The sequence below is a fragment of the Heloderma suspectum genome, chromosome Z, assembly GCF_057233095.1.
Source record: "Heloderma suspectum isolate Gila_16-S chromosome Z, 16-S_ref, whole genome shotgun sequence".
Taxonomy (NCBI): Eukaryota; Metazoa; Chordata; class Lepidosauria; order Squamata; family Helodermatidae; genus Heloderma; species Heloderma suspectum.
This window is the reverse complement of record NC_139476.1, coordinates 1486950-1500798: the sequence shown is the minus strand read 5'-3', so window position 1 is coordinate 1500798 and position 13849 is coordinate 1486950. Positions and strand designations below refer to the sequence as shown.

General features: G+C 50.6%; 1 protein-coding gene across 2 annotated transcripts in view; it reads right to left on the bottom strand.

The window, feature by feature from the left end:
• The window catches only part of LOC146333456 (small conductance calcium-activated potassium channel protein 2-like), a 44681-nt gene extending 35490 nt beyond the window's left edge, over positions 1 to 9191 (bottom strand). Inside the window, exons 1-2 of one of the 2 annotated variants that reach the window (XM_084825962.1) lie at positions 8808 to 9191; positions 6478 to 6573 (exon numbers count right to left, since the gene is read on the bottom strand). In XM_084825962.1, coding sequence (XP_084682088.1) covers positions 6478 to 6573; positions 8808 to 9173 — 462 coding nt within the window. In that variant the 5' untranslated portion in view covers positions 9174 to 9191. The remainder of the gene's footprint in view (positions 1 to 6477; positions 6574 to 8807) is intronic. The other variant, XM_084825961.1, reaches the window with a different exon arrangement.
• Between the last annotated feature and the right edge of the window lie 4658 nt (positions 9192 to 13849).

Here is a 13849-nt window from a genome sequence, read left to right as displayed (position 1 = left end):
TCAAGATTAAATATAGACATTTTGGGTGTCAGTGAACTGAAATGGACTGGAACGGGCCACCTCACATCAAATGACCACCAGATCTACTACTGTGGACAAGAGGACCACAGAAGAAGTGGAGTAGCCTTCATAATTAATAATAAAGTGGCTAAAGCAGTGCTTGGATACAATCCAAAAAGCAATAGAATGACCTCAATTCGAATTCAGGGTAAGCCATTCAACATCACAGTGATCCAAATATACGCCCCAACCACAGATGCGGAAGAAGCAGAAGGAGATCGGTTCTATGAGGATCTGCAGCACCTACTGGGTAGTACGCCAAAAAGAGATGTTAGTTTCATTACAGGAGACTGGAATGCTAAGGTGGGTAGTCAAACGACACCTGGAATTACAGGCAAGCATGGTCTGGGAGAACATAATGGAGTGGGACATAGGCTGATAGAATTTTGCCAAGACAACTCACTGTGCATAACAAACACTCTCTTCCAACAACCTAAAAGACGACTTTATACATGGACTTCACCAGATGGTCGACACCAAAATCAGATTGACTACATCCTTTGTAGCCAAAGATGGCTGACATCTATGCAGTCGGTGAAAACAAGACCTGGAGCTGACTGTAGTTCAGATCACGAACTTCTTATTGCACAATTTAGAATCAGACTAAAGAGAATAGGGAAGACCCACACAGCAGTTAGATATGAGCCCACGAATATTCCTAATGAATATGCAGTGGAGGTGAAGAATAGATTTACGGGACTAGATTTAGTAGATAGGGTCCCAGAGGAACTATGGACAGATGTTTGCAACATTGTTCAGGAGGTAGCAACAAAAAACGTCCCAAAGAAAAAGAAAGCCAAGAAGGCAAGATGGCTGTCTGCTGAGACACTGGAAGCAGTCCAGTGTCTCAGATCTACTCTGTGATCTCTTCTGGCTAACCTCTGGAATTTTGCATTTAATTGGGCATATCTCCCCCTTTCACTGTTGCCTTTTCCTTTCCTTCTTTCTTGGACTGAAACTATTCTATGATTCAGTCCAAGAAAGAAGGAAAGCAAAAGGCAACAGTGAAAGGGGGAGATATGCCCAATTAAATGCAAAATTCCAGAGGTTAGCCAGAAGAGATCAGGAATTATTTTTAAACAAGCAATGTGTGGAAATGGAAGAAGATAATAGAATAGAAAGGACAAGAGACCTCTTCCAGAAAATTAGAAACATCGGAGGTAAATTCCAGGCAAAAATGGGTATGATCAAAAACAAAGATGGCAAGGACCTAACAGAAGCAGAAGAGAGCAAGAAAAGGTGGCAAGAATATACGGAAGATCCGAATAGGAAGGATAATAATATCGGGGATAGATTTGACGGTGTGGTCAGTGAGCTCGAGCCAGACATCCTGAAGAGTGAAGTTGAATGGGCCTTAAGAAGCATTGCTAATAACAAGGCAGCAGGAGATGACGGTATCCCAGCTGAACTGTTTAAAATCTTGCAAGATGATGCTGTCAAGGTGATGCATGCCAGATGCCAGCAAATTTGGAAAACACCAGAATGGCCAACAGATTGGAAAAAATCAACCTATATCCCCATACCAAAAAAGGGAAGCACCAAAGAATGTTCAAACTATCGAACAGTGGCACTTATTTCACATGCCAGTAAGGTAATGCTCAAGGTCTTGCAAGGTAGACTCCAGCAATTCATGGAACGAGAATTGCCAGATGTACAAGCTGGGTTTGGAAAAGGCAGAGGAACTAGACACCAAATTGCCAATATCCGCTGGATAATGGAGAAAGCCAGGGAGTTTCAGAAAAACAGCTATTTCTGTTGTATTGACTACTCTAAAGCCTTTGGCTGTGTGGATCATAACAAATTGTGGCAAGTTCTTGGTGATATGGGGATACCAAGTCATCTTGTCTGCCTCCTGAGGAATCTGTATAACGACCAAGTAGCAATGGTAAGAACAGACCACGGAACAGTGGACTGGTTCAAGATTGGGAAAGGAGTACGGCAGGGTTGTATACTCTCACCCTACCTATTCAACCTGTACGCAGAACACATCATGCGACGTGCTGGGCTTGATGAAGCCAAGGCTGGAGTTAAAATCGCTGGAAGAAACATTAACAGTCTCAGCTATGCAGATGATACCACTTTGATGGCTGAAAGCGAGGGGGAGCTGAGGAACCTCATGACGAAGGTGAAAGAAGAAAGTGCAAAAGCTGGGTTGCACTTAAACCTCAAAAAAACCAAGATTATGGCAACCAGCTTGATTGAGAACTGGCAAACAGAGGGAGAAAACGTGGAGGCAGTGACAGATTTTGTCTTTCTAGGCGCAAAGATTACTGCAGATGCTGACTGCGGCCAGGAAATCAGAAGACGTTTACTTCTTGGGAGGAGAGCAATGACAAATCTTGATGAAATAGTGAAGAGCAGAGACGTCACACTGACAACAAAGGTCCGCATAGTTAAAGCAATGGTATTCCCCGTAGTAGCCTATGGCTGCGAGAGCTGGACCATAAGGAAGGCTGAGCGAAGGAAGATCGATGCTTTTGAAGTGTGGTGCTGGAGGAAAATTCTGAGAGTGCCTTGGACTGCAAGAAGATCAAACCAGTCCATACTCCAGGAAATAAAGCCAGACTGCTCACTTGAGGGAATGACATTAAAGGCAAAACTGCAGTACTTTGGCCACATAATGAGAAGACAGGATACCCCGGAGAAGATGCTGATGCTAGGGAAAGCGGAAGGCAAAGGGAAGAGGGGCTGACCAAGGGCAAGGTGGATGGATGACATTCTGGAGGTGATGGACGCGACCTTGGGGGAGCTGGGGGTGGCGACGGCCAACAGGAATCTCTGGCGTGGGCTGGTCCATGAAGGCACGAAGAGTCGGAAGTGACTGAACGAATAAACAACAAAATGCTTTTTGGAAGTAAGGCAGGATAAAATGTAATAAAAAATGTTAATTGATGGGGTTGGGAACACTTGCTTATTCCTAGGGGCAGTTTCAATCCTGCCATGTTACTAGAACAGGGAACAAGGAAGGAATCATGACAGCTATTTCCTAGTGATGCTGCCGAAGTCCGCACATCTCGATATGAGGATTTCCCCCCCAGCTCGCAAATGCTCAGTTGTGTTCCAAGCTGAGCTCTCTTGCTCTGCACTGCCTACTCTGCTTCTGGTCAAAGCTGAGATCTTGCATTGCAACCGCCGGTGCCGAATTTGTACCTGTGTGGCTGCCATTCATCAGAATGGGCCTCTGAAGCCATAGCTGTGATGGTTGCAATCCTGTATACACTTACCTGGGAGTAAGCCCCATTGAGCTCAACCAGACTTACTTCTGAGCAGACAGGCAGAGACGATTGTGCTGTAAATCACTGAAAGGGGACAGATGGTTCAATCAACCAGAAAAAGCCTTTTTAATGGGTCGACAGGCCTGGCAAGTCAATTCTGCACACACAGAACAAGGAAAGTGGGGTTGTGGTGGGGGTGAGGGGAATGAAAGCAAAGCCTGCATGGGGTTTCGTCTGGCTCACAAAATGCGAGCTTCCTTGGGTGAGACTTCGACAGCACAACGGGGAATATGTGCACAGCCCAATGCACGGCCCGCCATCAGCTCATGAAGGGCAAACCAAGGTCAAAGGCACCCGAGGAACTTGAGCTGCGAAGCAACTTCATCTTTTCGCGGTGCACTGGGCTCCCCTTGAAAATGGCCGCTCCCTCTGCCTCGCCGTGGGCAGGCTGCACTAGCCGTCTCTGTGTTCTGCCACAGGCCCTAATGAGGTTTTAATGGGAAAGCTCTCACTGCTGTTTGACCTCCCACCAAGCTGGTCCCAGATGCCTGTGAGGCCTCATGAGCAGGCTTCTCCACAGCCTGGTTATGGATTCCCTCCTGATAGCCCCTTGGCAGCAGCTGGGCCTGCTGGACTGAGAAATGGCTCCAGGCTCCCGCAAGCCTGGAGACACAGCTGCTCCATCTGCTGTTCTCCCTCTCTTTCACACTACCATCTTCAGCAACAAAGAAAGACCCCCCAAACAAATGCTCCCAGAGAGCCACGCTTTTCTTATGCGTCGCATGACTGCCAAAGAAGACGGATTATAGGACTCCCGCTCCCTAGGGACGAATGGATTTTTCTGTTCCATCTGCCTTTCATGGATAGTCAAGTGCCTCTCATTCCATCATCCGCTCCTTGGTGGAATTGGATATTTTCCCATTTCCCCAATTCACACTTGCACAAATGTGCACCTGCAAAAATGCACAATTCCCCCCTAAAATGCTCAAGTCCTCCCCAAAATGCTCGTTTTCATGCCTTAGCCTGAGGGGGAAATGCAGATTTTCAGCAGGTTTTTTTTTTTGTTTTTTTTTAATTTTATGTATTTTATTTTTCCACAGGTAAATTTGTGTAAACTTCTGGAAAGTAAAAAAAAAAAAAAGGTCGGCAAGTCTGTGGAATCCATAAGACTTGGGAAAAGCCAGTCTGCTATGGAACCCATAGGTTGGATTCATAGAAATCCGAACTCATTTGATTCAGTTGCAGAGCATCCCTACCTCTCCCTCACCTGGATGGCTTTTGGTTCTCTCGGCCAGTTTCGCCTGCCCCTGAAGCTTCCTCTTAAACAGGGATGGGGAACTTGCAGCCCTCCAAATGTTTTGGCCTCCAACTCCCATCAGCCCTAGCCAGAACTGTCAATGGTGAGGGATCACAGGAGTCGTAGGCTAAAAGATCTAGGGGCCAAAGGCACAGCGGTACATTTGGAAGTGGGAGAGCTCATCATAATACTCCCCAGGGCCATGCCCCCAAGGAGAGTCCCCAAATTCAGCAGATCCATACTGACACATCAGTTCCCTCCATTTTCAACCCCACCAGGAGCAGGTCTTTTGTAAGGCAAATGGGTCTGAATGCCCCCCACCAAAAAAACTTTGCATTATGACACGGAACGATCTATTGTGGCTGGGAAAATTCATCTTCCCCTCCTCAGCGAATGTGAGCATTGCAGCTAAGCTCAGAGGGAACAAAGAAGTCTGACAGGGTGGCAGAGGACGTCGGCGTCGCTGCTAGTAAAAACATCTTGGAGCTTCAACCCTGTGAGCCCCCTCTCCACTACACCATTGCTGGAGGGCCACACGTAGCCCACCACTGCTATGAACAATCAAGATAAGGAACGGACACCCATCTGTTGATTTCGTTTGTGATGAGTGTCGGATGTTCGGACTCATAACATTTCCACTGAAGCTTGCAAGTTTGTTTTTTTAATGTCGGTATGGAAATTCACACTTTTCTTATGCACATTTCCCCCCTCCCGCAAGATACTGCTGAGCCATTTTTCAAATACACACATTTTCCCAAGTACTTTTCCACTGATGCGATGCAGTCCTGTGTACTCTCAAAGGCATGCGCTTTGTGTGTGCTTTCTACGAACATGCACCGTTTGGGACGCAGTTTTTCCTTGGAGGACTGCATTGCCAAGTTTGGAAAGGTGTGGATTGGGGCACACAATCCCCAAACTTTCCAAGTTTGGAAAGGTGTGGATTGGGGCACACAATCCCCAAACTTTCCAAGTTTGGAAAGGTGTGGATTGGGGCACACAATCCAGCTAGCTCATTGGCTTGGGATGTGCACTTTGGGTAACTCTATATAAACGTCTCGACAGAACCAGCTTCTCGCCCATCTCTAATCATGATCCACCACCCAAACCACAGAGGAAGCTGAATCAACGCTGTTTCTGGGTTTAAAAACAACAGCAAAAACAACCCTCTGGAATTAAATGCACCAACTCCAGGCCATGCTGAGTGGGATAATGCGAGGGGATGTCCAACAGATTTGAAGAGCCCTGGGTTGCAAAAGGTTGTGAGAGGAGTATAAACTATAAATCCCTTCTGAAATAATTTCTGTTTCTCCACACTACCTCTGATTAATGCCCTCTCTTTCCTAACTTAGGTGAAAATCCTGCATGCACTTACCTGCGAGTAAAGCCTGTTGAACTTAATGGGGCTGAGTCCTGAGTAGGCATGCACCGTGGCCTTGTCTTGGGGTTTCCCCATCACCCTAAAACTGACAAGGTTTAAAAAGGGGAGTGTGTTTCCTGAACACATCCATTGGGTCACTGAGAAGCCACACACACACACCCAGGAAGAACATCATGGCACAGGGAAGACCAACCTGGCCCCGTATATAGGCCAAAGAAGGAAAAGCAGCAGGGAGCTCATTTCACCCTTCTCTGCCAGAAAGAGCATCTATCGAAACTTTGAAACTAAGAACTGGTGCCTGAGTTCTGCTCCCCCACCTCCCTTCCCATCCGTTCTCCTTTTGTGTCGTGTCTTTCAGATTCCAAGCAGGGAATGTCTTAATATTAATCTTCGTGAGCCGCTCTGAAACCCTTTTCTGGCTGAACAGCGGGGCAAAAAATGCTTCAAAGAAACAAAGAGAAGGAGGAAGAGAAACCCCAAATGCCATCATTGCAAGAAGCAGAAGTGGGGCAAGGAAGGCATCTCACCTGGATCTCTCTCGCGTGGTACATGATGATGAGCCCCAGGAGAATCATGGTGGAAAGGCTGATAAGGCATTTCAGAGCAAATGAATATGAAGACTCCTAGAGGGGCGAACCAAGAGAAGGAGAAAGAGAAAGTCAGGTGGAGAAGCGGAACCAAACACCCCACGGTGCATCTGACTGGGGGCTGCAGAAATCAAGGAGGCCAGTTCGCCACCTTCCCGGAGCCTCAGCTGTTGAGACTCGTGGGGAGGAGCCTGGGAGAGAAGGGGAGGAGCCTGGGAGAGAAGGGGAGGAGCCTAAGGGAAGAGAGGTGGGGCCTAGCGATTATGACCCCGCCAGATTCAGGGGCAGAACTCAGCTGCGACTGGTAGTTCAGCAGCAGCTGATGCATGACAAAAGCTCTCGTTCATTTATTCATTTTGTCATTGATCAATCGATCTTGCGCCAGGCTCTGCAAGTCTGGCCTCCCTCTCAGGGCTGCTGTTCCCTGTCTCTGCACGGTGCCCTGCATTCTGGGGAGGAAAGGTAAGACAAATGCACAAATGTAACGTTGTTGTTCATTCGCTCAGTCGCTTCCGACTCTTCGCGCCTGCATGGACCAGCCCACGCCAGAGCTTCCGGTCGGCCGCCGCCACCCCCAGCGCCCCCAAGGTCGAGTCCGTCGCCTCCAGAATATCATCCGTCCATCTTGCCCTTGGTCGGCCCCTCTTCCTTTGGCCTTCCACTTTCCCTAGCAACAAATGTAATACACTGGCTTTTAAAAATTCAGCTTCAACGTATTATTATTATTGTTGTCTTTGTTGCTGTTTCTACTACTACCACTACAAAAACAACACTTCCCATTTGTGTAGCGCTGTCAGGTGTTCAAAGCACCTCCAGCACATCTTCCAGCTGTAATCCTGACAGCAGCTTTGTCAGTAGTATTATTACGCCCATACTGCAGGTGGGGAAACCGAGGCAGAGAGAGGGCAGGCTGTCCCCTAGGCCCACCCGGTGAATTTGCGGCATCTATCCATCATGCCGCTCACACTGAAACTACTGCTGGGCGATTCAGTCCTGCTTACTTCTGAGTAGGCCTATCACCTGTAAGAACCACAGTTTGGGCCTGCCTATGGTGCCTTGGGCCATCCCGACAGATGGGATACAGCCCTTGGGACCTTTCTTGGCCCTCAGACTGAAAGAGATTCCACACCCCTGATTTTAGGTTTATTTAATTCAGGGGTGCAGAACCACTTTCAGCTGGAGGGCCGAACGCTGCTTCACAGTAGCTTGCAGGGGCTGCATCGCAGGGGTGGGCGTGGCCAAAGGCAAAAGGGGGCATGGCCAAAAGAACAAAAATCCCAATCTATTTTAGCTTAAAGCCCTTCTTGCTTTAACACGGCCTCAGGAGAGGCATTTCAACCTTTTAGAATGGGGGGGGGAAATGGCACAAATGCCAGGAAGCCACAGGAGAAAGGGGACGTGGCCAGGGGATGTAGGGGTGGCCTTCTCAGGAACCTCAAAGAACTGGATTTGGCCACAAGGAAGGATGGTTTTGGCCTCTCGGGTGTAAGGTTCTCCACCCCTGCTTGTCACTGCAAGATGAACGTAATCCACACGACCAGGTTCTAAATGTTCCTCTTTCCCTTCCCACTAACTTTCGTACTGGCCCTTCTTTCCTCACTTACCTGGTAGTCCTGTACATATCAACTTTTTTATTTGTTTATCTGTTATGTTCATATCCTGCCTTTTTGTCCTCCAGGGAGCCCAAGGCGGCTTACATGGGTCTCCTCCTCTCCATTTTATCCTGACAACAACCCTGTGAGGCAGGTGAGGCTGAGAGCCAGGGACTGGCCCAAAGTCACCCAGCGAGCTTCAAAGCTGAGTGGGGACTCGAACCCGGGTCTCCGAAGTCCCAGGCCAACACTCTAACCCAGGAGTGCAGAACCTCTTCCAGCCTGAAGGCACAGACAGAACACACAGACAGAAATGTTAGAGAGGCTCCATCGCGATGGAGCCTCTCTAACATTTCTGTCTGTGTGTTCATCCCCTCCATGTCCTCTCGTTCTCTTCGTCCTGTTCCTTCTCCTGGTCCAAGTTTGTTGAGCCTCTTTCCGTCTGAGGGTAATGAAGCCTTAGGAGAAGGATTTCAGCCTTTCAGACCAGGGAAAAACTGCACAAAAGCTGGGAAAGGGGGTGGGACAAGGAAAGGGGTGTAGCCTTTGGGGGAACCTGGGAGGGCCGGATGTGGCCCTGAGGTTCTTTACCTCTTCTCCGACCGTGACACCATACTGTCTACTCCAAGGTGCGTGCTCCTGAGGTTCTCAAAGGCTGGCAAGGATGCCCACCCTTACCTTCGTGTAGATACCCCAAGAAAGCTCGGTCTCCGTCACCATGACCACGATGCCAAACATGCCGAAGATCAAGGCATAGTCGCTCAGCCGCTTCCGCTTCTCGAAGAGGGCCCGCCGGTGGCCCAGCCGGTAGCCAACGTTTTGGTTTTTCTTGTGGCTGTGGGAGCGGCGCTCGGAGTCCTCGTCCAGCCGGGGGTCGGAGGTCTTGCTGTGCTCGGACTTGGAGATGACCACCTCCAAGCCGGAGTCATGGAAGGTCTGCAGTGGCTGGGTCTCAGCATCCAGCTCGTGCAGGTTGCGGTGGGAGGAGGCGCTCAGGCTGCTGAGCGGTCGGATGACGCCTCCGTTGTATTTGCAGCTGTTCATGGCTATCTCAGCGAAGGGGCTGGGCTCGCTAAGTGTGCTCTTGGATCCAGCATGGCTCAAAATTTGGGAATCAGCACTTACCTGAAAGGGGAGGGGGGAGAAAGAGAGGGAGAGAGAGAGAACATAAGGTGATATTTGCTGGATCAGGGATATGCAGGGGTAGGGTTGCAGGAGATATCTGTTTCGGGAGTGGTGTATGACACGTTTTCCTAGGTTTGGCCCCCTGGACTTCATTTCAGTTCCTGCTGCGGCACCCCGCTCAATCTCAATCTGCGGCACCCCGCTCAGGTTCCGCAATTTGCACACGTCTCTGAGCAATTTGCACAAATTTGGCCCCAGTTTGCTCAGAGATTTGTGCAAATTGCGGACTCTGCGAGGAGAAAGGCACCAACAATGCTTCTGGAGTTTGGTGAAAAGCCCGCAACCTGGCTCGCAAGCACAAATTGAGCTGCACATGCTGCGGAACTCCGTCAAGCCAAAAAAGAACTGGATTTCACAGTTATGGACATCCCTAGGGAGGGTAACCTCGGGTCTGGGAACCAGATCCAGCCCTCCTGGGAGCCAAAGCCTCAGATGGCCACACCCCCTTTCCTTGGCCACGCGCCTTTCCCCAACCATCAACCATTTTATATAGTTTTTCTCCCATCCTCAAACATTTCAATATCTCTCCTAAGGCTTAATTACCCACTGGAAAAGCTTTCAGCTACAATATGCTGGCATTTCCTATATTTTGGCCTGGCCCCTTTTGCCTTTCATAGAATCATAGAATAGTAGGGTTGGAAGGGGCCTGCAAGGCCATCTTTGTCCCCACCCACCCCTGGAATGCAGCCCCCAGAAGCTTCTCCGAAATTGAACCCGCCCTGCCCCGTGTAATCGGTAAGGCACAGCCAACAATATTAGTCCTGAAAAAAACTAGGCACTGTGCAAACTCTGGGCTTCTCTGCCCATGCTGTGGGAAGTTCACTGACATGAAAGGATTATCGCTTATGTTTGGGGTCTCCCACCTTTTTGGGTTGGTGGGCAGATTTGGGACTGCGAGAGCGTGCCGTGGGCACTCTTGCAAAATGGCTGCTGTTGCGGGGGGCCTGCCCATTTCTAACATGGCTGCTGTGGTTGGTATGACAGGTCACAAAACCTCCATTGCCCAGGAGGCAAACTGGCGAGGCGAAAGGAAAAGTAACTTGCCCGAAAACTTGAGGCAGCGGTGGTGCCCGAACTCCTAAACTCAGAACCACTCTTTCAGACCCAAATAAAGATGGAAATGGAGGGCAGCAATTCACTTTGAAACCTGCCAGCATCCCAGATGATGCTCGTGATCATGATTTTAAAATCTTGAGAAACAAAATAGAAATCAGGAGGGGCAGGGAGTCTCACAGGCTCCAAGAGAGGTGTGCACAGCCACCACGCTGGAGACCTTGGGGCTTATTAAAGCTGCCCTTTTATTATTCTTTTTCTGCATTTAAAATATTTCTAGGCCTCCTTTCCCTCCCCTTTCTATTTTAGGTTGCTGGGAAATGGCAAATGATCCTCCCCAGAGCTGTAGAACACTTTGAACCAGAGAAGAACTGATCTAGGCAGCGGCACTCAATTCACGATATGCCAAGAGCGTTACAAGCTGAGGGGCAAATTCATATCCTGAATGCCAGATAACTAGGAAAGTTTGTTTCGCGAGCCACCGAGAGAGCTCTAGCTATCAGTCCGGTACAGAAATAAGATCCATCGGTCAGTAGGGAAGCCAGTTCTGTAAGTAACTATCACAACCACAACACCAGCAGTTTAGTGGTACATTTGGAAGTAGCTACACCTGCAGCCACACCCCCAAGGAGAGTCCAAAAACCCAGGCCGCTGGGTTGATCCATATCAACAAACCAATTCTAGCAGTTTCCAGCTCCACCAGGAGCAGGTCTTTCCTAAAGCGAATGGGTCTCAATGGCCCTTTCAAGACCAGGCCAGCCCCAAATCCTTTGCATTACAACAGGGAACAAGCTACGGGGCCAAGCCAGCCCCAAATCCTTTGCATTACAACAGGGAACAAGCTACGGGGCCAAGCCAGCGCCAAATCCTTTGCATTACGGCAGGGAACAAGCTACGGGGCCAAGCCAGCGCCAAATCCTTTGCATTACGGCAGGGAACAAGCTACGGGGCCAAGCCAGCGCCAAATCCTTTGCATTACGGCAGGGAACAAGCTACGGGGCCAAGCCAGCGCCAAATCCTTTGCATTACAGCAGGGAACAAGCTACGGGGCCAAGCCAGCGCCAAATCCTTTGCATTACAGCAGGGAACAAGCTACGGGGCCAAGCCAGCGCCAAATCCTTTGCATTACAGCAGGGAACAAGCTACGGGGCCAAGCCAGCGCCAAATCCTTTGCATTACAGCAGGGAACAAGCTACGGGGCCAAGCCAGCGCCAAATCCTTTGCATTACAGCAGGGAACAAGCTACGGGGCCAAGCCAGCGCCAAATCCTTTGCATTACAGCAGGGAACAAGCTACGGGGCCAAGCCAGCCCCAAATCCTTTGCATTACAGCAGGGAACAAGCTACGGGGCCAAGCCAGCCCCAAATCCTTTGCATTACAGCAGGGAACAAGCTACGGGGCCAAGCCAGCCCCAAATCCTTTGCATTACAGCAGGGAACAAGCTACGGGGCCAAGCCAGCCCCAAATCCTTTGCATTACAGCAGGGAACAAGCTACGGGGCCAAGCCAGCCCCAAATCCTTTGCATTACAACAGGGAACAATCTATTGTTGCTGGGGAAATGCATTTCTCCCCCAGCTGCTTTGAGGATTGCAGCTAAGCTCAAAGGGAAGGGGAAGTCTGGGGAGGGGGGTGGGTGGCAGGTGACAGCACAGTAAACCATGTCCCAGGGCTGTGTCTCTGTCACTACACCACAGCCCCACAGAAATGACCCCTGGGCGAGACCGCCTCGCTGGGCCCTCGATGACTCTACCTTCTCACCGCCATTATCACCAGCTTCTCTTCCTCTTCCTCACCATGGCTGCCGCTTGCTGGCTTGCTTAGTGGGGAGCCAGGGAGCAAGCAGGCCGCGACGCCTCTGCTCCTCCTCACCACCACCACCGTTGTCTGGGCCGGAGCAAGGGGCAGGTGAACAGGCAGGTTGCAAAGGGGAAGAGGCGGAATTAAGTCCGGGGGGCCCCTGTCAGTGGGCCCCTGCTGGGGTGTGGGCCCTTGGCAGGTGCCCAACCATACCTACCCTTGGTGCCAGTCCTGCCTGGAGCACCCAAGTCCAGCTCAAACGACTGGGAACACACCGTGGAATGAGTCCCACCCTTTGGACAGCCGCCCGTGGAGTCATCCGCGTGGACTCGTTTTCCCCTTCCAACCCACGGTTGTGAAAACCACACGCGCATTTCGCACTTGTGGGAGGGGCCCACGTGCCAATCCCAGCCAGCACGAGCTGTGCCAGCCTGCAATTGTACCTGCTGCGGGTCGCCATGCGGTGTCCCCCCCCCCCAAGCTGACGGCTTTGTTCTTCCACCATGAGCTTCCTTACAACCTTGTGGAAGCGATACTCCTGGTGGGGCTAATTACACCCCTCGGGGCTCAAAGCTTTGGCACCAATATTTTCCCAGTCGTGTCAGCTGCCAAGATGTTCCCAGCCCCAAAGGCCTGGGAGGGGTGGGTAATTACAGGGCAAGGTGACTCAACGGCTCCTGAGGGGGAGAAAAACGGGGGGGGGGGTTGCACAGCACCGGTTCCTGATGCTGGGAATTAGTAGCTGCAGAGGAAGAGACGGACAAATACCGGGAAGACGGGATTTGTAAGAAATGGCCGGGGCTCCCTGCATCAGCCAAAGTGCTGTTATCGACAAAGCAAGTCGCCCTACCGAGTGAGGCCCTTGGTCCGTCTGGCCCAGTATTGTCAACGCTAACTGGCAGCATCTGTTGCTCCAGTGTTTCAGGCAGGATCCCTTCCCACCTCTGCCTGGAATTGGCGAGGATTGAACCTGGGACCTCCGGCATGCAAAGCAAATGCTCTACCACTGAGCCATCTCCCTTCTCTAAAGATAAAGAAAGATTCTAGTCCTCAGGGTTCTGAGTCAGGGGCTGATTTAAGTCAGAATGTAGGGACCCTGCCTTATTCCTTAAAGACATGGCAGCTGTCAACGCTGAGTGGCAGCGGCTCTCCAGGGTTTCAGGTGGGGGAGATGCCGGAGGCTGAACCGAGGAACATCAGGATTTTCAGGATTTCAGACAGGGGCTGTTTCCCGGTCTACTGAAGGATCCACCCCAAGATCTTCTGCATGCCTTGCAAGCCAGGGGCTCCATCGCTTTGCACCTTGGAGAGCTCCTTTAGTGTTCTGACTGGTTCTGACTGAAACCTGGAGCGGATTCACCACCCCACTGATGAGGGAGCCACCAGCCTCCACTGGGTCCTCCTCCCTCCAAAATAAAGTACGTTTCTAGCCCTCATGGTCCTGGATAAAGAACGGCTCGTTTATTATCCTGATCAGGAGACTGGCCGATCCAATGGTGTCATCTTCAGGGGAAGGTTGCCACAGCGTGAGACATCTGGGAGAAGCATGACAGGCCAGCCTTTAAAGGCCGCCCTCGTCCCTTCCGGTGGTGTACCAGTAAATTTGGAAGTGCAGGCGCCCATCATGACAGGGCCCATAGCTACACCCCCAAGGAGAGTCCAAAACGGCCGGCTGCTGTGTTGA